The following is a 27852-nucleotide window of genomic DNA, read 5'->3' as shown; positions in this document are numbered from 1 at the left end:
TGACAATCAACTTGCCTCAAACAGCCTCCGCTGAATGTGGCACACTAAATGTGAATGAATTAAAGGATAAAAATTATTACTTTGTCTATCAGATTTAAATAAAATGACATGAGAATCATTTACTGTTATGGTACTAACAATACTTTATATCCTCTTTCTACACCCAGTCCCAGGATGGAAGCCAGTGTGCAATTTCTTCAAATCTCATCAGTACATTTGGTAACCAACAGAGGGTGTTTGTCACCCTCTGTTGGTTAAGCATAGGACAAGGCCACACTTTTGAGTCTTGACATAGATTTAGTTATCCACTAGGGGTCCCTTTTGTGTATCCATCTTTGACTTTTGAGACCCAAGGTATATAAATAATTATAAACTGGACAGGTCCAGTCCTGAATGCTGATTGCCTGAAAGCCTTGGTATAGGAGTCAGTTGATGGATGGACAACGGAGAGAATTGTCCGGCAGAACACACAATAAGTCAGACTCAGTTATTACGCAAAACAAAGCACTCAATTTTCAGTTAATTGGCAAAGGCTTTCCATTGAACTGTACAAACGTAATTATTTAACAAAAGACAGGCCAGAAGACCAAGATACAGAACATTTTCTTTATTTCAGATACTTCAGAGCAGGTCAGCCTAGAAAGCCTTCCTGTCAATTGGTCTCATCTCCTGCACATCCTAGATTAGAACTTCTGGAACTGCTTCTTGGCGCCAGCGGCCTTTGTGACCTTGAGGACGTTGAACCTGACTGTCTTGCTGAGGGGTCGGCACTCTCCGACGGTAACAATGTCTCCGACGGAGACGTCTCTGCAGGGAAAAAGAGGGAATTACTGGAGCATAATCCGAAAGCGACCATGGCACTGCTTTTCTAGGAATAACATCAAGATAATGCAAGGAGAATTGAGAAACATGGAAACCACTGCCGTCTCATGTGATAGGTAGGCCAAACTGCATCAGTGTAGCCATTAGGCAGTGTCGTCAGCGCCACATGGGCTTGGAAGACCATTGTGAGAAAAACATAATTTGCAGCCAACATAAAATCTGATTTCATAGAACTTCAACTGTAGTGCAACAGTGAGTTACAGCCACCCTTGCAGTAGGAAAGGCACTAGCTAGGCACGATCAGCCAATTCTTGGATACAGCCTGGCAAGAAAAAGACATGCAAAGAAGAGAGGTTGAAAAGACTCGACAGAAATCCTCTTACCTGAAGGCAGGTGAGAGATGGACAGACATGTTCTTGTGCCTCTTCTCAAAGCGGTTGTATTTGCGGATGTAATGCAGGTAGTCACGTCTGATGACGATGGTCCTCTGCATCTTCATCTTGGTCACCACGCCTGAAAAGGCAGAATCAGGTCAATGTGGTCAATCTTAGACTACATCTAAGCACTGATCTAGGGATAGGAGTAGACCGTTGAATAGGGTGAGCATGGTCTTAGGGTCATTGCATCAGTAATGCCATAAGGCTTTGTCATATCCAGAAGGCTTGGAAGACCATCATGAGAAAACTGTTTGCAGTTCAGTGAGAATGTGGTCATATAGGGCTCTAAATGCCAAAGATGACTGTTTTACATCCAAACCAAAAACAATGAACAGCAAGGAAATTTAAAGACTAACCGGAGAGGATACGACCACGGATGGAGACATTCCCAGTGAAGGGGCATTTCTTGTCAATGTAAGTACCATCGATAGCCTGTTGGGGAAAAAAAAAGTTAGGTTCTCTGCAACTCCTTCCAAAACGCTCAAACCCGTGTAAAAATAAACAATACGGAACTAAAAGAAACCCAACATACAACAATTACCCAAGTTACAGTTCATAATGAAATCAGACATTTTAATTAATTGGGGCATAATCTTTGGATTTCACATGAATGGGCAGGGGAGCGGCCATAGGCCCACCCACTGGGCTTTAGACAGAAATATTCCTGTTTCATGAGTTGTCATCAATTTTAGGGCAAAAGCTTTGGGGAACATTCCTGCAGTCAGCATGCCAATTGCACACTCCCTCAACTTGAGACATCCGTGGCATTGTGTTGTGTGACAAAACTGCACATTTTAGAGGGGCCTTTTATTGTGCCCAGTACATGGTGCTCCTGTGTAATGATCATAGTGTTTGAGCAGCTTCTTGATATGCCACAGGTGGATGGATCATATTGCCAAAGGAGATATCTTCACTAACAGGGATGTAAACAAACATTTTAGAAAAAAATATTTTTGTGCATACGGAACATTACTGGGGCCTTTTATTTCTACTCATGAAACATTGGAGCATAACCGTACATCTATTTTTTTGTTCAGTATAGATGGCCAAAGCCCTCCTATAACTGCATCAGTGTTGCCATTTGGCAGTGTCGTCAGAGCCTCAGGCTTGGAAGACCATCGTGAGAAAAACATCATTTGCAGCTTTAAAGAGCAGTTAACCATACAAGCTAATTGACACCTTAGACAAGGCTGTATTCAAAAAACAATTAAATAATACTGCCCATAAGGAGCACAACTGTAGTTTTACGATAGTTTAGGTCGTTGGGTACATCACCTCTCTTGGGGTTTTGAAGCCTAGACCAACGCTCTTGTGGTAGCGTGGGAGCTTCTCCTTGGCCTCCTTGCCACCTTCACCAACCAGAACACGCTTCTTGTTCTGGAAGATGGTTGGCTGCTTCTGATAAGCCCTCTCGGTCTGTGGGGAAAAGACATAACCAAGTTTAAAAAAAAAATCTATGCAGAGACTAACCCGTTGCTGCATCATGGATCTGAAAAGACCCATCAAGCTATACTGCATCAGTGTTGCCGTTAGGCAGTGTCGTCAGAGCCTCACAGGCTAGGAAGACCATCGTGAGAAAAACATCATTTGCAGGTTAAAAAAAAAATAAGACACGACTACTGTGCATTAATGTTTACAAAATATTATAAGTTAATTTAACAGAGAAGTAGATCAGAAAGGGTGCACTAGCCAGATTTACACTATGAAGCTGGCCATTATGAAAGTTCAGAAAAGTTTGAGCTGGCTGCACTCAAAAGCAGAGCAAATTAACTAGGTAACTAAAACAATAGCCATAACATTTGGAATATAGAAATTGAGAAAGTAAACCGCTGAGTTTGGCCAACGAAAGAGTATCTGGCTAGTAAGCCAGCCAAATTAGCGTAAAAACTAACCTGACGGCTATAGCTTTTTCAGTACGTTAAGACTGAGCTTCTTGCGCATACATTTATCTAGCAATGACACGTTTTAGCTATCAACTCTGCCATAAATCAGTAAACTTCGATTATCAACTACAGATTAAGCATACGCACAATGTTGTAAAGGCCTAGTTAGCAAACGGCCTAGCTGCATCTCCGACAATGCGCTCCACAGTACAGGGCCTCGGAACGCGATAGTCGAAACAACTGCGGGACCAAACTACAGTGAAATACTTCAATCGCATGCTCTTCGCTTAACCAAAGCTATGTATTGTACGCTACGATGCCATGCTAGTTATTTTTCTGTCAAAAAGAAGCACATTAATTTCGCCACGCTGTTTTGCGGAACGTACTTGTGCATCCGCCATCTTTGCCAGCCGAGTCGTAAAGAGAACTAAGCATGCGCGCAACCGACAGAAGTCAGCAAGGTCAGGATATGACGTTTAATAAAGGGCAAGGCAGAAGCGGAACCTTGGATTACATTTGTCAAAATATTTGTATTCATTGCTGATTAAACGTGCTATACTCTTAGTGTTTTGTAAATTGACTACTCGTAAATGTTATCGGCCCTCTGCGTTGTGTTCTTACAAGCTGGCATTCATGAACGAGCAACACGAAGCCACTCCTCTGTTACTGTAAACATATGTCACATGACTGCAGGCGGAAGCAGACTCAAAGTAATATTAGTAACGTTACAAGATGGCTACGCCGTCGGGAGGAGGCGATTCAGGTAAGTGACATAACTATGATAAACACAGTCGATACGGAACTGTGGCACTGATATCGTAATTATCGTGAGCCGGAACTTAAAGTATTTGTCACAGTTTAGTTAACTTGTTAAATAATTGAGGTTTGTTACCGGTTGGACCCAGCCGCGTCGAGCTAGCCAGCTGGATAACTAGCTAACATAACACCCAGCCATCCCATCTCTGAAACATGCCCATACACATAACTAGGTAGTTAAGTTACCTATCTATCTATCTGGGAAAGCTACATTATAGTTAACTTGTTTTCTTTTCTCACCAAGCTAGCCTGTAAGCATGTAACGTTATGTGCTAGTCTGTAATAAACAGTTAATTGGTATATACATATACACCCCAAACATTCTGTTTTGTATTGGATATTCGGTTTTCACTCGTCAATAGCTATTGAACCAAGCATGCCATGACATGGAGTATTGTGACGTTTATTTCTGAATCAGAGGAGGATGGAGAACAATCGACACCTTTTGTGTGTTAATCTTAGATCTTTTTGAAGATTGAAATCTGATAAGGAAATGAGAAATTCACACAAAAAACCTATGGATTGTTCTCCATCCTTCCCTGATTTAGAATATATTTTCATTGTCATGGCATGCTTGGTTCAATAGCTATTGGCGAGAGAAGCGAATATCCTATATAAAACAACCTTTACCTTGGTACTGAACCATATACCTACCGGCTCTCTAAAAAGTCTTTTTAACAGTACTTTCCTGGGGATATTTTGTCTCAATGAAGATGAAGGACAAACCACACAGACAATCGGTATAGTAAGTTTAAATGTAATTTTATTCAACATTCTGGCAAGGAACATTTACAAGATTTTTCTGGCATTTGTTTCAACTGTTTATACCAATTAATAGTGTATTACAGACTGATTCGTCAGACTAGTATGTGGGTGCTAGCTAGCTGTGTTTAATATGCATGTTAGTGGGGGTGTATTTAAGATACTCTTTGAAGGGGTAGTGTTTCAGATGTTTTTGGGAAGATGGGCGGGGAAGCTGGTTCCACCATTGGGGTGCTAGGGCACAGGAGAGCTTGGACTGGGCTGATTGGGGGCTGCCCTCCTGTAGGGCTGGTAGGGGCAGGTGTGGCAGTCCGATGAGTCGTTGTACTTCATTCTTAATGGTTGTAATTCCAGAAACATCATTGGCAACTAACCTATCTGTAGTACATCTTGGGCCAGCCCAACTGTTACTAATGTCAGCTGAGAAGTCTACTTCTGAAAATGAGTCAGCTGGTGTTTTAACTTTCACGTTAATTCATGTCACACTGAACTGGTCATGAGACCTGCATACTTCAGTACCTACTTGTTCAAAAATATATTTTTGCGTCACATTTCAATCATGTTTAGCCCATTACATAATATATTTATGACTCCCCAGTTTCGATATGACAGACACCCATACATTAGCCTGGCTGACGCTACCTACGTGACTCAGTCAGGAGGACTTCAAGAGTTCAGTGTTAGCCAGACTACCTAGACATAGGCATTGTCTTAAATTGCCTATACCTGCTGTTGGTTTATGTTCTGGTAGTACTCTCACTACAGTGTTGCTTTGTGTTCTCAGGTAATGGAACTGATCAGGTACTAGAACTGGGAAAAAGATTACTGACAGAGTGAGTATACCTTCTTGTTTACTCCTGAATTTGATCTTTATTCTTTATTCACATTTGTCTGATTTAATCAGGCTGTAATACACTATTTAATTGGTACATATAGCCTGAAACATTGGAGTCCAAATCATAAATGTTCCTTTACAAGCCAGAATGTTGAATAACATTACATTTGAACTTACACTATAGGTTGTCTGTGCGGTTTGTCCTTCAGCCACTTGAAATTTGAGACAAAATATCCTCAGTAAAAAGCCTGTTTATCAGACTTTTTACTGAGCCGGTAGGTATATGGTTCTGTTGGCTTGTATTTTTGGTGTGTATTTTCAATCTTCTGACGAATGCGACGTAAACACATGCACAATATGTAAACAATAGCCAAGCGTCAGCGAACCACAGATCAGACGTTGCTCGCATTCATCTGACCTACCAGCACTCTAAAAAGCCTGGTAAACAATACTTTCCTGTGGATATTTGTCTCAAATTTAGAGCGTCTGAAGGACAAACTGCACAGACAACCTGTAGAGTAAGTTAAAAAAAATAAAAATAATAATTCAACATTCTGGCTGAACATTTTATAAGATTTTGCACTCCAATGTTTCAGGCTGTATATACCAATTAATTTTGTTACACCCTGATTAATCAGACAAGGATCACATATACTAGCTAGTTGTTTACCGGTGACCCTATCTTCGCAGTTTCATCTACGAGCGGGTTCGTCGCCATGCTGACAGCAGTACTCAGTTGTCAGTGTTACAGGTCCAGTTGGGCGGGAGTGAGCTGTGTGACCCCAACCACAAGAAACTGGCCCAGTGCCTGCAGCAGATTGGAGATGAGCTGGATGGCAATACACAACTCCAAAGGTATCTTAAACCAAGGACTTAGAAAGGGACTCCAGCTCTTTGCTTGAATCGATATTCACTTTGAATTGACCTCTGGAGTTTGTGCAATACTCAGAGCATCTCTCTTGTTTTTCCATTCAGTATGATAAATGATACTGCACTCCAGCCCAGCCAGGAGGTTTTTATGAGAGTGGCCTGTGAGATCTTCTCTGATGGGAAGTTCAACTGGGGCAGGGTGGTGGCACTCTTCTACTTTGCCTGTCGGCTGGTCATCAAGGTGAGGGTTGTCAGTGGTTGTGTTTTATTTAGCTCTCCTCTCTCAATCAATCTCTTGCTCTCTTGTCCTCCGTTAGACAAAGGAAACGGGGCTCATCTCAGTCGGAATAGATTCACTGTTTTGAAAACCGCAACGCTTGGAATGGTACTGCATTTTACAAGTTTTGGGATGAGTTGGCTTCTTCATTGTGTAATAAGACAGCATCGTCTTTCTCTCCTCAGGCTCTGTTGACCAAGGTCCCCGACATCATCAGAACCATTATCAGCTGGGCCACAGACTACCTGCGAGATCATGTGATCACCTGGATTAGGGAGCAGGGTGGCTGGGTAAGGAATCAGTAGATGTGCTTTCCCCAAATTGATTTACAGGTTTCATACACGTTTTTTATTTTTTATAAATGTGTTTTTGAATTTGTAGTTGTAGTGATGGTTGAAGACAATGGTCTCTTCCTAATTCTTAGGAGGGAATCCGTTCCTACTTTGGCACTCCCACCTGGCAGACCGTGGGGGTGTTCCTCGCTGGAGTTCTTACCACTGTGCTGGTCATCCGCAGGATGTGAGGGGGAGGAGAGCCTGAGAGAAGAAAGGACAAAGAGGGAGGGACATAAGACTGGGAGGAGAACTAGGTAGTAGAGACAGACCTGATGTGAGGGTAAATGGGAAGTGTTTCTGGGGAAGGAAAAGGTGAGGAAAAATAGAGTTGGGAATGGAAAAACAGCTACGTTTGGACCTGATCAACCACTCCTCTTTCCTGCCCTCCATCCATGGCAAAGGATCAAGTCAGATTCAAAGTTCTTCTTACCTCTGTTCCCTACACCGCTGAAAATGTGAGCGGCTCTTGACCGCACATACAGGAGAGAAAGATGGAAAGAGATGTATAGAGACTCGGCCAGGGCACATCTTTGAATTAATTTATTTCTTACAAACAAACAAGTCGCTGCATGACATTTTGTTGCTTAAGTCTTATGACATGAACTGATGACATTAAATCCCCCCCCCCAGGTTAGCCATGAGAATCTCCTATGCTTTCCTGCTGTGCTTTATTTCTGTTGCACTTCTCCCATTGAGTCTCTCCTTTTTCCTATCTGATCATTCTCTCCAGCCGTCTTCATTGTATCTCTTTGCTAGAGTATGCATTTTGGGGTGTGTGTCTGTGAGCATCTATGTGTGATCATAGGCTCAACAGATGTTCCAGGTACGCGTGTGTGTGTGCGCGCAATTCTACTGCACACACACAGCACTGTCCTCCTCTCACAGATGTTTACCTCTCTCTCTCAGCATAGTGTTCAAAGTACTGTATTCTATGGTGGGCTATTTAAAAGTAGACTATACCATAATCCTTCACAATCAAATGCTCTTTTTATACACCTTGTTAATGTGTTAACAAATAAGGGAACCTTTTCTTATTTCTTTTAAGTTGTCAGTGCCTTCGTCCTTTTTTACATTTCTACAATAAATTGCTTTGATATTGTTCAAATTTTTCACTTTTTCTATAAATCTTTTGTAAAACTCTTGTCCCCTGAAACTATCTTTTTGCAGTGACAGTTTGTTTTAGTAATATGAACCTAAAATAAAAACATTTTATGGATTGTGATCCTTCTTAAGCTGTGACATATTTGGGGAAAGATTGTGGGGTGTGAAAAAGATGATTTTAAAACTATCGCCTGCTTATACGCAAATTCTCAACTGGAAGCATAAGAGAGTGTCTAATAGTAATGCAGTAGTTGGATTGAATCTTTCCTATTGATCAACAAATGGATATGAAATTCTCCAGAGTAGAGCTTTGATTTCATGACATGATGCCATGTTACTGTAGCGTACACATGGTTGAGATGTTAACATCTTATTGGCTCAGTGCTGTTGTTGGGTGTGCTCTAGCTACGTACAGAAAAGGGCTGTCATTTTTGGACAGCTGTATAAAATTATGCTAGGTCTACAGCACTGTTGGACTTTTCATACCGTACTTTGAGAAAAGGCAGTTGTAGCTTATTCACATGAACCATTGTCAATAAAGAGAACACAAAGACCACCTGTGTCTGTGCTCCTGTAATTTACAGGGATACCCATTTATTAGAAACCCATGACATTTGTCCCTTTATAATATCCTCTACGGGATCGGTGTCCCTATACCGGGACGATTGTTGCTAATGTGACTAGAATGACGTAAGTAACATTTCCAGGACATACACGTCTTATATGTGCAGAAAGCTTAAATTCTTGTTAATCTAACTGCACTGTCCAATTTACAGCAGCTGTTACAGTGAAAAAATACCATTTATTGTTTTGAGTGCACAACAACAACAAACTTATCACGCCACTTGGTTTGATACATTCACCCCTGAAGGTAAATAATGTACTTACATTCAGTAATATTGCTCGGATTTGTCATCCTGAGGGTCCCAGAGATAAAATGTTTTGTTTGATAAAATCAATTTTTATATTCAAATGTAGGAACTGGATTCTAAAGGTTGAATCCCTGCCGTTAATATTCTCCTACATTAATTTGACATTTCTACAAACTTCAAAGTGTTTCCTTTCAAATGGTGTCAAGAATATGCATATATTTGCTTCAGGTCCTGAGCAACAGGCAGTTAGATATGGGTTGTCATTTTAGGCAAAAATTGAAAAAAAGGGTACGATCCTTAAGATTATGCATAACACACAGTTTGATAAAAAGCAGGATAGACTGAGACAGGCGTACAGGAGTGAGTCTACAGTCCTGATGCTTGATGAGACTGCTACTGATGAATGGGGGGAGTTGATGGCTCAGGCACGAGTCTCCAGCACCCCCTCCTTGACCCTCCATCTCCAGGCCTGGCTGTAGTCAGGAGCAGGGACACAGCGGAGCAGGAGGCCAGAGTCCTGCACCTCCTCATCATGGGCCACTGGCTCCTGCTCCTGAGTCTCCATGGTGAACACCCTCTCAGAGATCTAGGGGGGAGAGAGACACACAGGTGTAAGATTTATTGTGGTGTAATGAAGGACTGTAGTCGCCTGTGAAAAGGACAAGAGCATAAACATGAAAATATGATTGTTGTCAGGGGTCTACCATGATTCCTCACTCACCTGGTCGCTGATCCCCGTGGCAATGTGGCCCACCTTCACCCTACGTTTCTCTCGGATCCGGATGCTTTGCCCATTTACGTCCGTGATGCAGACGTCCACTCCTGAGCCAATCACAGTGCAGAGAAACAGCCAACATGAGTGATATCTCTATGGGAATGAGATCCTATCCAGTGGGAAACAATATGACATGATCCTCTTATCTAAACATCCTGAGCTGTAGCACCTTCCAGGGTCAGATAACAATGTCACTCACCCTCAAAGCATCGGGGTGGAGACAGGTGGCTTTGGTGAACCAGCCAGTCCATACTGAGAATCTGTCCGTCCGGTTGGCTGTTGTAGGAGAACACGCCAGAGCTGAGGTCATCACCTGGGCTGATGGACCAACGGCCAGAGTCCTGTAGTCAGGGAGGAGGGAGACAGGGAAAATAGAGGGAGAACCGTGAATGGGTTGATAATGTGACCGAGAGATCCAGATACCAACCCACAGAAACACATTACACACCCTACAGCTGTTCATATTATCTAACATGTCAGGTATGGCAGGTTTGTATGGTGGGTTACCTTTCTGTCCCATAAGTCCCTGTTGGAGTAACAGTCACTGCTGCTCAGGCAGGACAGTAGTTGCTCCTGGGTTTCTGCTGAGTGCAGCTGAGACAGACTGGTCAGGTAGAACTCTGCAGACGAACAGAAGAGGAGCGGTAAGAACAGAGGAGTTGACTTGAGTTGATATAGACACACAAGGATATACATCAAGTAAAATGAACTGAGATACACAGACTGACAGACAGCAAACATGCAGAATGTTGCAACAATCCTTACCTCTCTCCAGTTTGCGCAGTTCAAGCTCAGACACGTTGGAGGTGACGTCGGCCATCTTGGGATTTTGCCATTCATGGAGTTGTGTCAGTAGAGAGCGAGGTGAGTCTGGAGGTGAGGTTGTCTCCTCTGTGTCTGCCTCACTGCCTTCCTCCTCCTCATCATTGTTCAGCTCCCTGCTCCCTGGGTTCATGGATTCCAGCAATAGCTTATGGTTCTCCTCAGAGCAGGTGTCTCTGCTGAAGGGAGGCCAGGGCTGGCTAGACTGGCCGGGGCTGTCATCTATCTGTAGGGGCTCCTTATAGGACCCTCTGATGGGGCTGCTGAGTCCTCCCACTAAAGACACACAGTAGGGTTGTTAGTCAGTTATAACAAAGTTATATCATCTAAGGACTGATCTAAAGGCAGTAGGTTTGTTAGCCAGTATTCAAATGAACATGGTTAACAGCCACAGTTTTTAACATCTAAGCACTGATCTAAAAACAGTGGTGGTGCTACACCCTCACCTTCTCTCAGAGCTCTGGCTGCTCTTCCCTTGAGCTCCGGGGCAGAGGCCCTCTTGGTTGGCTCCTTCTGTAGTCCCACCTTTATGACATCAGCAGTGAAGGGACTGCAATCGGGCGGGATCTCCCTCAGAGGCGGTGGTTCATTGGCTATCTGTAACCATAGCCACACGAACAATGAATCCACGACATGAAGATTCAATCCAATTGGAGGCCTAATATTGGCTCCGATTTTTTAATATTTTTTTACATCAAAAGTTAAACATACTTGTCACATGTCAAGTATGAAGACAGGGTGTTGTTGTGTTGAAGGATACCTTGAAGTACAGTGGGCGGGAGTAGTATCGTGTCCAGGGCTGACAGCCATTGAGCATGTGCAGTAACATGCAGCAGCTGCTCCACACGTCTGCTTTGGCTCCGCGGGTTTCCCCTTTCACAATCTCCGGGGCCATGTGTGTCTCTGTCCCCTTCAGATCTGCTTCCACGCACATACACAGAGTATACATTCAGACATGACAACCAGGTCAAACACTTTATTTCTTTGGTGTATCCCTCTTTTTTTTGTCTAGTGAGGTCTTGAGTTCATATTTTGCTACCTCCTTGGGATGCACTTAGGCTCTGTCCACCAATGTCCATTCTCTCCGAGTGTCCAAAGTCACACAGAAAAGTGTCCCTCCCATCCTCTGACAGCAACACATTGTCCGCTGCAACACACACACACGCACACACACACACACACACACACACACACACACACACACACACACACACACACACACACACACACACACACACACACACACACACACACACACACACACACACACACACACACACACACACACAGGAAGGCATGTTAATCTATGGCTATATACTGGATTTGGTTATTGTTGTTCTATAATCCTGGGATGAGACAGCCATATTTAGCAGCGCTGTAGCTATGCAGACGGGGCAAGGTTCTGGTAACCAGAGGGAAAAGAGAGTCAAATCCAAGTCATGTTGGCTATTAAGAAACAGCTGTTGGGGAAGGAATGAATCTGGGGCTTATAGCAAAATAGACAGGCAGCAGGTGACTTGGCAAAACCTCCCTGTTGTATCTGTGCCTGTGGTGTAGCTTATCTGACACCAGGTGGCATCTGAGCACTGAGCCATGTGGTTCCGACTGTCTATCCTTTGCTCTGTCGCTCTCTCTCTTCCTCGAGTTCTGTCTCTCCCTCTCTCTGGCTGGCGAGCGCTTGCGCCTTCTAAAGAGCAGCGGTGAGTCACGCTGTGGGAAATTCCCGGCTTGGCGCGTTCTCAGCCTGTGGTGCTCTGGTTTCACAACACAGGTGCTGGAGATCAAGACACGATCTGCGACTCTTGTGTTCCACATAACAACTGCAAAAACAGCCGAGAAAGAACTTACTCTCACCAAGGCAAAATATGAAACAAAATATGAATAACCTGAACGTCTGCTTCTCTATTTCTCTTTACATGTGTCAACTGTCAAGACACAAGTCTTTTAATTACTGTTTTAATAGCTGCCATAATCAAACAATACAATCAAACACCGTAATCAAACATCGCAATCAAACACCGTAATCAAACACTGTAATCAAACCTAGTTTGAAAATGCCTAGTGTCATCACCAGAGTCAGTCAACATGCCCAGACATTTAGTTACTGTGTGTTTTATGAACCTTCTGGTGTATTTTTGTTCATAAGTCAGTCATTTTTCATTATCTCATGTCTCGGCCTACCCTTTATGTCCAGATGCAGCACTCGTCTCTTCAGCAGGTGTTCCAGTGCCCCCAGGACCTGACAGTGGTAGTGTAGGGCCAGGTCCTCAGGTAGCCGACCCCTCTCTTTAATAAGCTGACCCACAGAGCCTAGAGAAGAGGACAGGAGGGGTCAGTGGGTGATGAAAAATCACCTCAAAATCATAGTGGTGATCTGAGGCATTCTTCGAGAAACTCTAACAGAGGCGTCTAGTAGTGATGCCCTGGTTGACTCATAAACCGGACGCGTTTAGGGTCATTAAATATTGTGTGGGTGAAGGGCGGGTGGGTGGCGGGTGTGTTGAATAAATGGAAAACAATACCTTTAAAAATCCATAAATGTGTAATTCCTGCGCAATTTATATCTATAGGCTACACTGAGGATGTTCTTTAATTATTTTAGGCTACCTGGCATTAGTGCATAAACCTAGGGGTCTAACTGTACTAGTGCCAAATAGCCTACATGCCATGCTTTTGGGAATGGGCAAAAAAAGTTTACGTCGGCCTCCCGAGTGGTGCAGCGGTCTAAGACACTGCATCGTAGTGCTAGCTGTGTCACTAGAGATTCTGAGTTCTAGTCCAGGCTCTGTAGGAGCCGGCCGCGACCGGGAGACCCATGGGGCGACGCACAATTGGCCCAAGGTCGTCTGGGTTAGGGGAGGGCTTGGCTGGCAGGGATGTCCTTGTCCCATCGCACACGACTCCTGCGACTCCTGTGGCGGGCCGGGCGCAGTGCACACTGTCGCCAGGTGTAAGGTGTTTCCTCTGACACATTGGTGCGGCTGGCTTCCAGGGTTGGGTATTGTGGGCATTGTGTCAAGAAGCTTGGTTGGGTTGTGTTTCCGAGGACGCACGGCTCTCGACCTTCGCCTCTCCCAAGTCCGTACGGGAGTTGTAGCAATGAGAAAAGACTGTAACTACCAATTGGATACCACGAAATAGGGGAGAAAAAAGGGGTAATTTGTAAAAAATAATAATAATAATTTTAAGGTTACGTCAATCCACGGAGGCAAAAAGGAGTTTAATTCAACAAGAGAAAAGCTTTGAAATGTTGAATATAAAGGGAAAGGAGGGCCAGAAAAGTCATGTTGGGAAAATATTTGGTGAAGTGGGAAATGTGTGATGATTGTGAGGCGCTATACAAATTCAACAGTCACAAGACAGGGACTTCAAATAGGGAAGTTCAAGGGAACTGTAGCCTACTGTTCAGATGGGTTAAATGGAAACTGAAATCTGGACACTGACTGTAGGTCTATAACCTCACATAGCCTTAATATTAACTCCTGCAAAATTAAGGATTTCTTGAAGTAACATGATACACCAAATGTAGGCAAAATTCTGACTCAGGAACAAGAGTGGAGAAATGTGATTTCTTTCTATCAGCATTCTGAGAGAATGCAAATGCTCAGTTAAACGTCTTTGCTCCATGAAAGAAGATGACAGAGAAAAACTCTACCGATGTCAACTAGATTAAAGCATTCATTCTATTGATTTATGACAATCTGGTGAGCAGGGGTTAATATAGTCTTTGAGGGCAACATAAAATGACAGAAGAAAAGCTGCATCTTTTTAATTATAGACAAGTTGACTAACAAATAGTCTACCAAAATGTTAGAAATTATAAGAAGAAACATATCTAAAATCAGGAGAAAATCTGCACCCCCTGTCAAAAAATAATTCCACTGTCTTTTGACTATAGCCTACAGCATTTTTCTATGTTAGCGGGTTAGGGTCGGGCCTCAGATTGTCACTTTATCATATATAGTCTGGCGGTTGCGGATGGGTTATTAGCAATTGTGGGTGGGTGCAGGTGAACAAAAAGCTTACCCGCGCCTAACTAGCATCCAGGTCACTGCCTGAGATCGAGGTACAATATAGTGTATAGCTCACCAGCTTTGAGGTCCATGAAGAGGACAACGTAGGGCCCCTCTCGGATCACTCCGAAGAGTTCCACCACGTGAGGAGACTTCAGGGCACTCCACGTACCCACTTCCTCACTACTAAAACTCTTCAGGAGAATCTGGGAGGAAGGAGAGGGACGAGAGTTCAATAGTTATCAATAGTGAGAGATAACACACAGATAATGTACACAGAGAGTGTAAGTGCTGTTGTACCTTTTTAGCGCAAAATCTGAAGTGTGTTCTGTTGTCTTGCACACTGTGCACTTCCCCGTATGACCCTGTGTTGATAGACTTGCAGAGGCTGTAGTCCTTCCCCTCCCTGTACTCATAATTCACAGGCTGAATATTCTAATAGGAAATAAGAGGGAACAATTGGCTGAGTGAATAAGGAGGAATCAGAAAAAGCCACAAGTAAACAACTGCATTTATCGACAACAATTGCAGTCTGGAAAGTTACCTCATTGAATATCAGGCCCTCGTTGGTGTCAGTCTCTGAGACTTCTCCCTCCTTCTCCCAGACATGCCTTTCCACGTCTTTGCAGAAGGGACCTGCGTAGCATCGGTCCTCCTGACTGACACTGCCCCTGAGCCCTGCTAGGGCCAACGAACAGTCTCCCACACTGCTGAGAGGAGAGTCCGAGTCACTCTCCTGCCCATAGGTGGAGAGGTTGCAGGAGGGGCTAAACACCTGGGGGCCCCAGCATGGGTGGGAATGGCTGGGGCCCCTGTTGCAGTCCTGGAGGGGGTAAGGGGGGCGTCTTGTGTCATGCGCCTCTAAACTCGGGATACTGCTACTGTAAGAAGTGCTGATGTTACTTAATGGCTCTGAAGCGTCCTCCTAAAGGGGAGAAAGACAAACCAACCACCAGGTGATTAAAGGTGACTGTCTGCCAGGAAAGAACTTTCACCTTCAGGTGATGATACTGACACTGACAACTATCTATGTGGGTGAGGCTTCAAGATTAGTATGGACACCTGAAAGGAAGCTTTGTCAGACAGTCAAGAGTTCTCTGAATCACTTCCTCCCGGTTGAAAGGCTAATGTTTGTGCTAGGATGTTTGCTGATAGAAGCTCAAACACTATATGAGACCGTCTACAGTTCATACTACAGACTATGAATCATAAGAAAGGCACTTCAAGTTCAACTAGAGTTCAACGTCATCCATTTTGTGTCTGACGGTAGGATGTTACAGGGAGAGTGCTCATCTTACCTGGGTCTGGATCAGTTGAGGAGAACTTCCAGTCTGGGTCTCCTGCTCAGGGACACCAGAAGGTACTCTACGTCTCTGTCTCTGCTTCCCTGTCTCCCTCTGCTCCTCTTTCTTCTCCTTCCTCTTCTGATTCTTCCTTGGCTTCTTCCTGGGGGAGCAGTGGGCCGGGGAGCCTGGTTTGTCCTGGTTGGAGGCTACGGTGGAACACGCCACATTGTTGTGCTCTGATGAGTCCCTGTGGAAGACAACAGCAATGCCTGTGTGAATGCAGTACTGTCACGAAAACCCAAACTGTAAGAAGACATTAGTGATTTAACCAATGCTTTGTAGCTAAAGAAGAAAACCAAAGATTGAGATAGTTGGAAGGAGAGATAATGGAGTGTGTTATGGAGGGATACGTGAGGTCATACCGGTTGATTAAGCAGTTGGGGGACCCGACATAGGAGCGTTCGGAGCAGGAAGGGCTGAACTGCTGGGAGTCTTGGGTTTCACCTGGGGAAGCACAGACAGCAGGTGTTAGCTTGGTGCCATTCTCTCTCTCTCTGTAATTAATCCTATCAAAACTAGTATCGCCCGTCCTTAGTATACTCACATTCAGCCTGGGCTATGAACGAGTTCTTCTGATAGTTCAGTGGACCTGCTTCACCCACTTGTTCTGCTGTGCCCTGCATTAGGACTTGAATTAGTCTGGGTTTTAAACAAGCCATGAAGTCTCCTTCGCTCTCCTTCCCCTCCTTGTCACTCGTCCTGTCTTCTGGGCTGGGGAGGCTTGGGTAAGACCCCTTCAGCTCTATTTGGGGTGACCCTGAGAATGGTCTGGTCGAGTTAAAGATCCTTTGATTCACCTCCATTCTCACCTGCTGGAAAAGGAAAGAGAAAATTATGTCAATTCAGAATAAAACATGGTTTTATCCTGTTTACTGACTTCGCTGTTGGCTGGACTATTCAAAACGGTCCGTCCTTTAACAGCTCAGTGTACAGCACTTCATTTGAAGCACATCTCCACAACAACCAACTTGCTGATCTAAGCGATCCTCACACCTGTCCATTAGCAGAGAGCGGAGCAGAGCTTGTGACTGCTGGGACAGCGACTGGGTAATCAAAAACCCCAGTATAGCTTGTTAACTTCTGGAAAGAGCCTCCCTCATGTCAATTGAACTTCACCTGCTAAGAATGGAATAATGTCCGGCTTTGTGTGGCAGTGAAACAAGTCAATCTAGTAATTGTTTATCTCTGCCTTGTATTGTTTATCTCTGCCTTGTAAATATTGTTTGTACTTTTTAACTCTGCATTGTTGGGAATTGGCTCGTAGTAAGTATTTCCCGGTAAAGACCACACCTGTTGTATTCGGTGCATGTGACCAATAAAATTTGATTTGAAACATATACATTTCTCAACATGAGGAAGTGTATGCTTGACACAGAAACTTGATCGCAACTCCTTCTCTGCTGAAACTTCACGTTTTGCGGTGAGCGAATGAAACAGGAAACTCGATCACGGCCTTGTTTTGACAGTTACAACTGTGTAGTTAACACCAGGAAGTAGTTGTGTTGTAAAGACTGCTACATGGCATGCTCAAGGAACAGAACTGCCTCAGTTCCACAGAATATCATGTGTGTGTGTCTGTGTGTGTGTGCATCAAGCATGGAGTATGTATTTCAAATGAAAACCCCTCTGATCTGAGCATGTTTAATTCAGTAGAGAAAGGCCAGAGAGGCTTTGGACCTAGGCTCGCTTAGTGAGCACTGTAAGCGGAGAGCTGTAGAGCTAGGGTTGCTGCATGTTGCATCAGTGTGCCAGCACTTCACAGGAGTTTATCTTCCCTTAGACAGGTGCCCTGTTCCCTTTATGACACGCCAAGCTCAGGTTGACTGCCAGGGTAAATGCTATGTAAATGTTTATACCCGGATATGCAAATATTGTTTGAAATCTCTTAGAACCTGTATAGCATTCAAATAAAACACTCCACGCACTGTCCACGCAGTGAATTTCCTCCACTTTCCTGTCAATTTCTCATTCCCCTCCTCCACACACACTTTGTCTAACCCAGACTCTGATCAGGCACACCAGCTTTGTCATTCACTGATCATCACTTCCTGCTAAAGCAAGAGCTCCGCACACGTACCCCTCCTCCAAAACACAGCACCACACCCCAACTGAAATCAAGTGGGGCGGAAGTAAGAACAGGCCCTTTGACAAAGAACTGGACAGAAAAATAGACGCTGAGGAAGGAAACATAGACCTACCAACAGAGGCAGGTCCGAATTGCAGGTCTGCAGTCTCTTCTGGTTATCCGTTTTTCACTAAACTGAAGTCAAATATTCTGCTAGTAAATACCCCTATCCTTCCAAATGATAACTCACGCTCTGTAATATAGGTCTCTTTCGACTCTCTCTCTCTCTACTTCACTCTGTGATCTTGCTGTGTATCTCGGTTGCTTGGTGTCGCTTTATCCCACTGGCCTACTGCCAACCGGGGTAGGAGCTGTGATTGGTTGATGGTGATTTACGGGAAATCCATCTCACTTCCCCCCCCTCCCTCTTTTCCCTGCAGCAGCAGGGCTGTCTTGCTCTTTCTGCGCTTTCTCTTTCTCTCACTTATGCTCAGTGTCTTTCTGTCCCATTTTCACTCTCCCTAAATAATGGGAAAATTAGAGCACATTATTAAAAAGTGCACCCAACAGTGTCCAAATCTAACCTGTCTAACTCTTTAAATGTTCATTTGGGACCCAAAACAACAAACCCTGAAGATCTAATTCCCCAAAGCAAGGGGCCACGTGTTAGTTATGTACTAGACTATGTTATACTCTTTGGCCCACTTTAAGCCTCTCATTGTGCTGCGTTGGGGCTGCAGAAAGGGGTCAGGGTTCAGGGATATGCTCTTAAAACACACTCACGGTCTAATATCAAGCAAACGATGATGCATGAATAAGCCATTTGATCCTATCAGGCCAGAGTAGTCGCATCAATCATGTCCACAGGAACACCCTAGTTATGTTCTGCATATAGCCAAAGTTACAGTGGGGCAAAAAAGTATTTAGTCATCCACCAATTGTGCAAGTTCTCCCACTTAAAAAGATGAGAGAGACCTATAATTTTCATCATAGGTACACTTCAACTATGACAGACAAAATGGAAAAAAAAAAAAAATCCAGAAAATCACATTGTAGGATTTTGAATGAATTTATTTGCAAATTATGGTGGAAAATAAGTATTTGGTCAATAACAAAAGTTTATTTCAATACTTTGTTATATACCCTTTGTTGGCAATGACAGAGGTCAAACGTTTTCTGTAAGTCTTCACAAGGTTTTCACACACTGTTGCTGCTATTTTGGCCCATTCTTCCATGAAGATCTCCTCTAGAATAGTGATGTTTTGGGGCTGTTGCTGGGCAACACGGACTTTTAACTCCCTCCAAAGATTTTCTATGGGGTTGAGATCTGGAGACTGGCTAGGCCACTCCAGGACCTTAAAATGATTATTACGAAGCCTCTCCTTCATTGCCCGGGCGGTGTGTTTGGGATCATTGTCATGCTGAAAGACCCAGCCACGTTTCATCTTCAATGCCCTTGCTGATGGAAGGAGGTTTTCACTCAAAATCTCACGATACATGGCCCCATTCATTCTTTCCTTTACACGGATCAGTGGTCCTGGACCCTTTGCAGAAAAACAGCCCCAAAGCATGATGTTTCCACCCCCATGCGTCACAGTAGGTATGGTGTTCTTTGGATGCAACTCAGCATTCTTTGTCCTCCAAACACGACGAGTTGAGTTTTTACCAAAAAGTTATATTTTGGTTTCATCTGACCATATGACATTCTCCCAATCTTCTTCTGGATCATCCAAATGCTCTCTAGCAAACTTCAGACGGGCCTGGACATGTACTGGCTTAAGCAGGGGGACACGTCTGGCACTGCAGGATTTGAGTCCCTGGCGGCGTAGTGTGTTACTGATGCTAGGCTTTGTTACCTTGGTCCCAGCTCTCTGCAGGTCATTCACTAGGTCCCCCCGTGTGGTTCTGGGATTTTTGCTCACCGTTCTTGTGATTTTTGACCCCACGGGGTGAGATCTTGCGTGGAGCCCCAGATCGAGGGAGATTATCAGTTGTCTTGTATGTCTTCCATTTCCTAATAATTACTCCCACAGTTGATTTCTTCAAACCAAGCTGCTTACCTATTGCAGATTCAGTCTTCCCAGCCTGGTACAGGTCTACAATTTTGTTTCTGGTGTCCTTTGACAGCTCTTTGGCCATGGCCATAGTGGAGTTTGAAGTGTGACTGTTTGAGGTTGTGGACAGGTGTCTTTTATACTGATAACAAGTTCAAACAGGTGCCATTAATACAGGTAACGAGTGGAGGACAGAGGAGCCTCTTAAAGAAGAAGTTACAGGTCTGTGAGAGCCAGAAATCTTGCTTGTTTGTAGGTGACCAAATACTCATTTTCCACCATAATTTGCAAATAAATTCATTAAATCCTACAATGTGATTTTCTGGAAAAAAAAATCTAATTTTGTCTGAAGTGTACCTATGATGGAAATTACAGGCCTCTCTCATCTTTTTAAGTGGGAGAACTTGCACAATTGGTGGCTGACTAAATACTTTTTTGCCCCACTGTATGTGCTCCCATAAATCAATGATGCTGCTATCAAATCCCCTCTGTCTGTATAATCTATCATTTTTAGTTATGGGTGTTGAACTCCAGACCTTTAGCCCCTGCTGTTTTCCCTTGTTATAATCATTTAAATAAATAAAACAACATCAGATTGACTCGTGAGGATTACATGTGAGAATTGTGAGGTTTTAACTCAGAACAGGGGAAAGGTCGGCCACCTTTTTGAGTTTGGGGAAAACCTCACTTCCTTTTTCGGTTCCTCTTTTTTTTTAGAGGAACAACACATACTCAGAACAGAGTCACTAAAGGGCAAGGAAACTCAGGGACTACATTTGGACATGTCAAACAGCCAACTCTTGTATCAAATCATAGCAGTGAGTGACAGCTTAAAGCATGTAGCCTACAGTATATGAACTTATCATCACCCTTGACTCTTGCTTTATTTTACTTGTGATCGCATTAAACAGAGCGAAGGTGATAATTTTCTATGCTGGGATTAGCCTACATCCTCTGGCCTTGATGGGTCACTCACAAGTCATTTGCCCTCTTAAAAACCTCTTGAAGAGGTTAAACTATGAGAACTACAGGCTAATGATAGGTTGTAGAGCTGCACTCCACAGCCCAGAAAACCACTCTGACCATAGGGACCAGTCATTGTGATATATAAAGTAAGTCCTCCCCTAGCTATACTCAGTATTTGGTAAACTGTGCAGATTCAGTTTTTTGTTTCTCTATGTTGAGTTATTACAACAATGTAACAACTTTGTTATAACAATGTAGGCCCCTGTCTAACTGTCAATGTGACAATGTAACTGTGTTTGAGGACCTCTCGACTCCCTATCAAAAACACATGCATGAAAAACATGAGCATGATACTCAGTGAGCAGAGGGGTGGGGGACAGTTGGAATCTTGGTGGAGGAGTGAGAGAATGTGGGGGCAGAAAGGACAAGAACGGGAGGAGGGGTGGAAAGGGGATCCAAAAATGGCGGCATGATTCTGGGGGAGTGAATGTTGACTGTAGAGGATACAACAAAGAAAGGAACAAATAGAGGAATGGCTGCAGATGGAACTGCTGAAAAGATTCAGGATGGATACACACAGACACACAATGACCACTGACTCATATACGCCCACTCAGATTAGCAGAATACCAGAGGCTTGAGTAAGAACAGCCGAGGGCTCCATCTCCTGCAGGACCTGGATAATTTAACACACCAGTACGCCTCCGCCATTCCTGGATACCTGCCAGTACTTCTGGGCCCCCCAGTCCCTCACAGAGCACTGTTAAGAGGCATTCATTCATGGGAAACTCAAGAAACTCATGGGAATCCAAAATGAATGTCTCAATGAGTGAATAAGGCTGGGTATCAGAGGGGGTGAAGGCCTCTGTGCATAGAAACACATCCTTCACACGCCAGAAAGACAACACCTATTTACTCTGGTTCTGTCACGTCCTGACCATAGAAAACCTGTATTTTCTATGGTAGAGTAGGTCAGGGTGTGACTAGGTTTAAAAAAAAATCTAGTTTATATTTTCTATGTGGGGTTCTAGGTTTGATTTTCTAAGTTGGTGATTTGTATAATTCCCAATTAGAGGCAGCTGGTTATCGTTGTCTCTAATTGGGGATCATACTTAAGTAGCATTTTTCCCGCCTGTGGGTTATGGGATATTGTTTATGTTTAGTTGCCTGTTAGCACTGAATTGTCGTCACGGTTCGTTTATTCTTTATCGTTTTGTATTTGCTTAAGTTTCACTTTCTTCATTAAAATATGTGGAACTCTACGTACACTGCGCCTTGGTCCGACCATCATTATTTCGAACAACGTGACAGGTGCTAATAATGCATCAGACATAGAGAAGGCCATTGCTTCTCTTTGTCATTTCATCAGGTTCGCGTCTGGTCCCTGAGTGGAAGACTTTAGCCCAGTGGTGTAGTGGGGGCTATATGCTGTATAACCACTATTCTTTTCAGTGGGCATTGCGTATACTCACTTTTTAATCTTCACTGATGCTGCTCTCTGTTTTGTTCCACGACCCCCACAAGTGTCACAGGACTCATCTAAAGTTACCATTTCAAAAAATTAATGGGTTAAATGTGTTAAAAAATATATTTAAAAAATAAGAAATCTGAGCTTTCTTCTATCTCAGATATAGGACAGACACTTCAAAACCTTATTCCTTAGGATACATTTTTTGACTGTCTGTTTTGCCATTTATGAACGTGTCATTGAATGCGTCTCTAAGGGCAAATTCTATATTTTATCAAATACTTTGCAAATATATATTTATTTTATATCTACAGGGTCCTTAAATCAAATAGCCAAATGATCCATGATCCAACAATTCCATATGTTAGGCAAGTATAACCCCCCCATACTGACCTTGTGCCATCATACCGACTTTGTGCCATCCCGTAATACCGGCACTAAAACACACAAGGGGCGCTATTTTCAATCAGAAGGTTATCAATGCTAACAAGCATATGTACAATCCCATAGCAAATGCTAGCTAAATGCTAACATGCAAACCTTTTACATAAACTATTTGGAGGACAGACATCCCAGGTCATACAGTTACACAAGTAACTCAAAAATGTTACTCACTGTTTGTTGCACGCAAAACAAAATGAATATTAGACAGCAAGCCTCTTGATCCAGGAGGGGATTATCTTGTTACCAAGAGGAGCTTGATTGCAAAAAGCTAACCGCTTACTACGGGCTCTACGCAGACGTGCGATTCGGGGAGTGTTGCAATATAATTTTTCGGCACAATAGGCTCCGGCATTTTACTTACTTTTTTTACTACCTGAAAATGAAGACACGCTGTATCATTCCTTCCGCAGTGGGGGCAGTGTTGTCGCTTGGCTCCTTGATCTGATCTATAGGAAAGATAGGCTACTCTAGTCCTTGAACGGACGTCAAAGCTTGTTCTTTAACCAGGGGTCACAGTTACATTTTGTCCCAATTGCTTTATTTATTTTGTCTTGAAGACAATGTTAATTTGCTTTGACTCTAGTGTTCCATTTGTACAAATGTGCATTTGTGACTAACTCATGAAGCTGGTTGAGAGAATGTCAAGTGTGTGCAAAGCTGTCATCAAGGCAAAGGGTGGCTACTTTGAAGAATCTCAAATATATTTTGATTTGTTTAACCATTTTTTGGATACTACATGAGTCCATATGTGTTATTTCATAGTTTTAACGTCTTCACTATTATTCTACAATGTAGAAAATAAAAAAAACTCTGGAATGAGTAGGTGTGTCCAAACTTTTGATTGGTACTGTATATGGGGCAATTTAGCAATTAGGATTTGTTATCTGTAATAGTTATGATAAATTATAGATAAATATGTGCATATTTCTTTCCAGGGCAGGCCTTGTGTTACATTTCAGTACTCTAAAAAAAAAACATGAATACATGTGAAAAATGTAAAATGCCTATCCTTGCATCAAAGTAACCTATTTTACATTGATAACCAAATATGATCTCAGCGACTATTCAAACAGTTAAACCAAACAACAAGAATCAACCCAAAAAGGTATTTAGTTTAAAAGTAATAACTACAGTAATAACTAGTTATTATGATGAAATGGTAGAACCTGCTGTAGTCAACTATCTAGCCATGTGCTTTTTTTCTCCCAACATGATGAAGGTCTATTTGTAGCTGATATGGGAGTGAATACACAAGCAGCATATCAAACTGGGATCATGTTTCAGGTTACATCGGCATGTATAAGAATATTTTCCAGGGCATATTTGCTTTATAATAAATCTGATTATTTCACAAAGGCTAGCGAGCTTGTTATGTTTTTAGCCAGGTTAAAGCCAGCTAGCCAGGCTGCCCAGGGCCAGGATTCCAGTCTAAAAGCACGGTTTCGAAAAGGTTCCTCCAGTTTTGCTTCGGTACTGCAGTTTAACTGATGCCTGGCCCAGAAAGAGAATTTCCATAGATGGCCACATAGAGAAATCAGATTAGAAAATTCCTAATGAGACACTTCAGTCATTACCTTTGTGCACAAATCATTAATTTAATTATTCAAATAATTGTAGTTGATAGTTCCCATCACTCACAGCCGAAGATATTAAAATGTTATATTCATCCAATGTCTGCCATGTTTTTGGATGACGTGATGACGTCATGGCTGCTCCCTGTGCGTAGGAGATGTTGGCTGTATAAATCGGATGCAACCGAGGTATACATGGTCCATGAATCGGCGTATGTGAACATGAGTAGATCTACCTTGAAAACAACGGTTGGACATCTTGGATGCAGTCTCCAGTTCTTATTATATCTCAGTGGCTGCCAGCTAGCTACTACTAGCAAGGAAAGTCACAAAAGGAAAAAACGTTGATATCGCCCCCTTGTGAATGAGAGTGGGCCCGGCAAGGAAATCATATTACAAAAATGTTTTCCCTACTCCAAAAATCCCACTCCACCCACATGCACGCACGAAGATCAATAGAGTGAAGCTTGGTAGATAACTAGCTACTATGTCAGCAAACCAAATGCACAACCTCAGAGCATTTAGCACATTTTAGACAGTTAACTTAATAGTTATATCTAGCTGCAAACATTTAGTTGTGAATTCAATACTGAAACTATGCTATTATCTATGCTGCACAACAGTGAGTGACTCAAAAGGCAACATGTGACGGGACTACCAGTGAGCTTCATAATGTAAAATAATGTGAGAGGTGAAATGAAGAACGCAATCTGCTTTATTGCCTGGAGAATTGCACAAGTTGACTGCAGGTGTTTATAAAAGTAGAATCAGCGATATAACGTACGTATATGCAGAAAGTAAACAGCATAGTGGATTAATTTCAACAACAACTAAGAGCGTTAAAGCGCGAGACTCAATTTCTCTGCTGTATTGGTATATACGGTATACTGCCAAAGCCTATATATTGCATACTGGAAGAGTGACAGCAGACCCTGTACAGACAACTGGTAGAGGGTTGATAGGCCAATTGGCTTATCAAATTCTGAAACTTGTCCAAAAATAGCCTACTATTTTAGCCTATTAAACTGCTAGCATTAAAAACCCAAGTTTTGAGGGAGCGTGCAATTCTGACTGCAGCACTGTCAACCAGAGCTGTTGCCAGATAATTGAATGTTCATTTCTCTACCATAAGCTGCCTCCAACATAATTTTAGAGAATTTGGCAGAATGTCCAACCGGCCTCATAACCGCAGACCACGTGTATGGCGTTGTGTGGGCGAGTAGTTTGCTGATGCCAACGTTGTGAACAGATTGACAAATGGTGGCGTTATGGGCAGGCATAAACTACGGACAAAGAACACAATTGCATTTCATCTATGGCGATTTGAATGCGCAGAGATACCGTGAGGAGGTCCTGAGGACAATTGTCGTGCCATTCATTCACCGCCATCACCTCATGTTTCAGCATGATAATGCACAGCTCAATGTCACAAGGATCTGTACACAATTCCTGGAAGCTGAAAATGTCCCAGTTCTTCCATGGCCTGCATACTCACCAGACATGTCACCCATTGAGCATGTTTGGGATGCTCTGGATCGACGTGTACGACAGCGTGTTCCAGTTCTGGACAATATCCAGCAACTTCGCACAGCCATTGAAGAGGAGTGAGACAACATTCCACAGCCCACAATCAGCAGCCTGATCAACTCTATGTGAAGGAGATGTGTCGTGCTGCATGAGGCAAATGGTGGTCACACCAGACACTGACTGGTTTTGTGTTCCAAACCCCTACTTATGACCAACTGATGCATATCTGTATTCCCAGTCATGTGAAATCCATAGATTAGTGCCTAAGGAATTTATTTCAATTGACTATTTCCTTATATAAACTGTAACTCAGTAAAATCTTTGAAATTGTTGCATGTTGCGTTTATATTTTTGTTCAGTATACAATTCCGATGCTGTGTTTTAAAGTTTAAAAAAGTCAACAATCATGACTTTCCAACCGGTTTTCAAAACATATGTTGATGTTAAAAATGTTAAAAATTGATGTAATAAATGTATCACTAGCCACTTTAATCAATGCCACTTCATATAATGTTTACATACCCTACATTACTCATCTCATATGTATATACTGTACTCTATACCATCTATTGCATCTTGGTGTAATGTATCACTAGCCACTTTAAACAATGCCACTTTTATGTTTACATATCCTATATTACTCATCTCATATGTATATACTGTACTCTATAGCATCCACTGCATCTTGCCTATGCCGTTCTATACCATCACTCATTTATATATATTTTTTATGTACACATTCTTATTCATTCTTTTACAATTGTGTGTATAAGGTAATTGTTGTGAAATTGTTAGGTTAGATTACTCGTTGGATATTACTGCATGGTCGGAACTAGAAGCACAAGCATTTCGCTACATTCGCATTAACATCTCCTAACCATGTGTTTGTGAAAAAATACAATTTGATTTGCCCGTTGTCTTTCATATCACCGAGAAAGAATCCTTCAAATAAAAAAAAATACACTTACTGTAGCGTTTTGCACAGATCCACAAGCTGTGCAAGCCTCCAGTTGAGAAACTACACTTCCTCCCCAGTTACACTTACACACGTGTTCGGAGCGCATTATATAGCTAATTAGCCCAGGTGGCCACCTATGTCTTCCATAAACAAGCGATGTATATTGGAGATATATTTGGGCGTGTGGGAACACTAATCCAATAAAGGTGTGTAGTAATTTAAACTTTTTATGAGAACAAAATGTTATTTCTCTCTGATCTGGAAGACACGTTCCTTATGTTTCCAAAAAACGTTCTGCAAGCGATACGTGTTCATGTTTGCAGCAAGCGTTGGCTCCTCTTAACAAAGCACCCCCGTCCGAAGATACTATCGTCAACAGGCCGTGGACTGTACTGTAATATATGGCAATATCTACTGTAATAGCCTATGTGGCAACTTCGTGCATAACATCTACCTGGGTCATTTGTTATCTTAAATGTAACAACTAAGAAGTTCTTAAGTAATTAACGTTAAGTCGTTAAATAAAAATTATCATTATGCTATGGTCGAGAAAAATGTTGACGCGACTTCACTTCACCTCCTTTTCCTCCGCCATTTCAAATGTACTTCAACCCATTTGCTAAGAAAGTTATTAATCTTGTGGACATATTCAATTCTAATATCTTTATAGTTCATATTGACTTACCTTTGTTCAGGTCTGTTGTTTTTGTAATTGATAAAAGGCGTCGGCTGTTTTCAGCATCTACACAGTTCGCTAAAAATGTCCAACGTTGAAAATTGCGTAATCGGAGGGGTGTAGATCTGAAAATCGAAAGTACATGATCGTTTTCGAA

At 42.7% G+C, this 27852-nt stretch overlaps 3 protein-coding genes, 3 non-coding genes and 1 pseudogene across 13 annotated transcripts; 1 reads left to right on the top strand and 6 right to left on the bottom strand.

Moving 5' to 3' along the window:
* Nucleotides 1–592: 592 nt before the first annotated feature.
* rps11 (ribosomal protein S11) lies at nucleotides 593–3685 on the bottom strand. The gene is made up of 5 exons (XM_024414311.2): nucleotides 3529–3685; nucleotides 2535–2675; nucleotides 1616–1691; nucleotides 1206–1335; nucleotides 593–807 (listed from the first exon to the last, which is right to left on the bottom strand). Exons 1-5 carry the CDS (start codon nucleotides 3541–3543, stop codon nucleotides 684–686), a joined length of 486 nt encoding a protein of 161 aa, XP_024270079.1. The 5' UTR covers nucleotides 3544–3685; the 3' UTR covers nucleotides 593–683.
* LOC112246057 lies at nucleotides 945–1028 on the bottom strand. The gene has a single exon (XR_002952853.1). It is a non-coding gene; the product is annotated as a small nucleolar RNA SNORD35 (small nucleolar RNA).
* Nucleotides 1439–1515, bottom strand: LOC112246052 (annotated as a pseudogene).
* On the bottom strand, nucleotides 2319–2400 carry LOC112246054. Its single transcript, XR_002952851.1, has one exon. It is a non-coding gene; the product is annotated as a small nucleolar RNA SNORD35 (small nucleolar RNA).
* LOC112246056 lies at nucleotides 2768–2851 on the bottom strand. Its single transcript, XR_002952852.1, has one exon. It is a non-coding gene; the product is annotated as a small nucleolar RNA SNORD35 (small nucleolar RNA).
* Nucleotides 3686–3806: 121 nt separating the features above from the next.
* Nucleotides 3807–8694, top strand: LOC112246045 (apoptosis regulator BAX). 4 transcript variants are annotated; one of them, XM_024414308.2, is made up of 7 exons: nucleotides 3811–3905; nucleotides 4640–4698; nucleotides 5505–5553; nucleotides 6246–6410; nucleotides 6531–6666; nucleotides 6888–6992; nucleotides 7127–8694. In XM_024414308.2, the coding sequence occupies exons 1-7, from the start codon at nucleotides 3826–3828 to the stop codon at nucleotides 7223–7225; spliced, it is 693 nt and encodes a 230-aa protein (XP_024270076.1). In that variant the 5' UTR covers nucleotides 3811–3825; the 3' UTR covers nucleotides 7226–8694. The 4 variants fall into 4 exon arrangements, with proteins under 4 accessions (XP_024270077.1, XP_024270076.1, XP_024270075.1 ...); XM_024414307.2 differs by having other exon boundaries at nucleotides 4628–4698; XM_024414309.2 differs by lacking the exon at nucleotides 4640–4698 and having other exon boundaries at nucleotides 3807–3905.
* Nucleotides 8695–9006: 312 nt separating this feature from the next.
* Nucleotides 9007–27852, bottom strand: map3k14a (mitogen-activated protein kinase kinase kinase 14a). Of its 5 annotated transcripts, none has more exons than XM_042307416.1 (16): nucleotides 27705–27852; nucleotides 16511–16778; nucleotides 16329–16410; nucleotides 15919–16153; nucleotides 15165–15545; nucleotides 14921–15055; nucleotides 14697–14826; nucleotides 12789–12917; nucleotides 11647–11754; nucleotides 11368–11528; nucleotides 11054–11204; nucleotides 10551–10883; nucleotides 10293–10405; nucleotides 9985–10126; nucleotides 9732–9832; nucleotides 9007–9596 (listed from the first exon to the last, which is right to left on the bottom strand). In XM_042307416.1, exons 2-16 carry the CDS (start codon nucleotides 16767–16769, stop codon nucleotides 9432–9434), a joined length of 2625 nt encoding a protein of 874 aa, XP_042163350.1. In that variant the 5' UTR covers nucleotides 16770–16778; nucleotides 27705–27852; the 3' UTR covers nucleotides 9007–9431. The 5 variants fall into 5 exon arrangements, with proteins under 5 accessions (XP_042163350.1, XP_042163348.1, XP_042163351.1 ...); XM_042307414.1 differs by lacking the exon at nucleotides 27705–27852 and adding an exon at nucleotides 27030–27140; XM_042307417.1 differs by lacking the exon at nucleotides 27705–27852 and adding an exon at nucleotides 18165–18346.

Source organism: Oncorhynchus tshawytscha, linkage group LG27, assembly GCF_018296145.1.
Source record: "Oncorhynchus tshawytscha isolate Ot180627B linkage group LG27, Otsh_v2.0, whole genome shotgun sequence".
Classification (NCBI taxonomy): domain Eukaryota; kingdom Metazoa; phylum Chordata; class Actinopteri; order Salmoniformes; family Salmonidae; genus Oncorhynchus; species Oncorhynchus tshawytscha.
Note: the sequence above shows the minus strand (reverse complement) of the source record. Positions and strands in the feature narration are given on the sequence as shown.

Bases quoted from the DNA above. Each gene is read 5' to 3' on its own strand.
- rps11 (XM_024414311.2), bottom strand. The intron at 1,692-2,534 runs GTGATGTACCCA...TTTCCCCAACAG, and splicing joins GCTTCAAAACCCCAAGAGAG to GCTATCGATGGTACTTACAT. The intron at 808-1,205 runs GTAAGAGGATTT...TTTTCCCTGCAG, and splicing joins CATCTCTCACCTGCCTTCAG to AGACGTCTCCGTCGGAGACA.
- LOC112246045 (XM_024414307.2), top strand. From the start codon at position 3,826: ATGACTGCAGGCGGAAGCAGACTCAAAGTAATATTAGTAACGTTACAA. The intron at 4,699-5,504 runs GTATAGTAAGTT...TTGTGTTCTCAG, and splicing joins ACAAACCACACAGACAATCG to GTAATGGAACTGATCAGGTA. The intron at 6,993-7,126 runs GTAAGGAATCAG...CCTAATTCTTAG, and splicing joins TTAGGGAGCAGGGTGGCTGG to GAGGGAATCCGTTCCTACTT.
- map3k14a (XM_042307414.1), bottom strand. From the start codon at position 27,125: ATGCGCTCCGAACACGTGTGTAAGTGTAACTGGGGAGGAAGTGTAGTT. The intron at 9,833-9,984 runs GTGAGTGACATT...TGATTGGCTCAG, and splicing joins TCCACCCCGATGCTTTGAGG to GAGTGGACGTCTGCATCACG. The intron at 9,597-9,731 runs GTGAGTGAGGAA...TCTCCCCCCTAG, and splicing joins CCACGGGGATCAGCGACCAG to ATCTCTGAGAGGGTGTTCAC.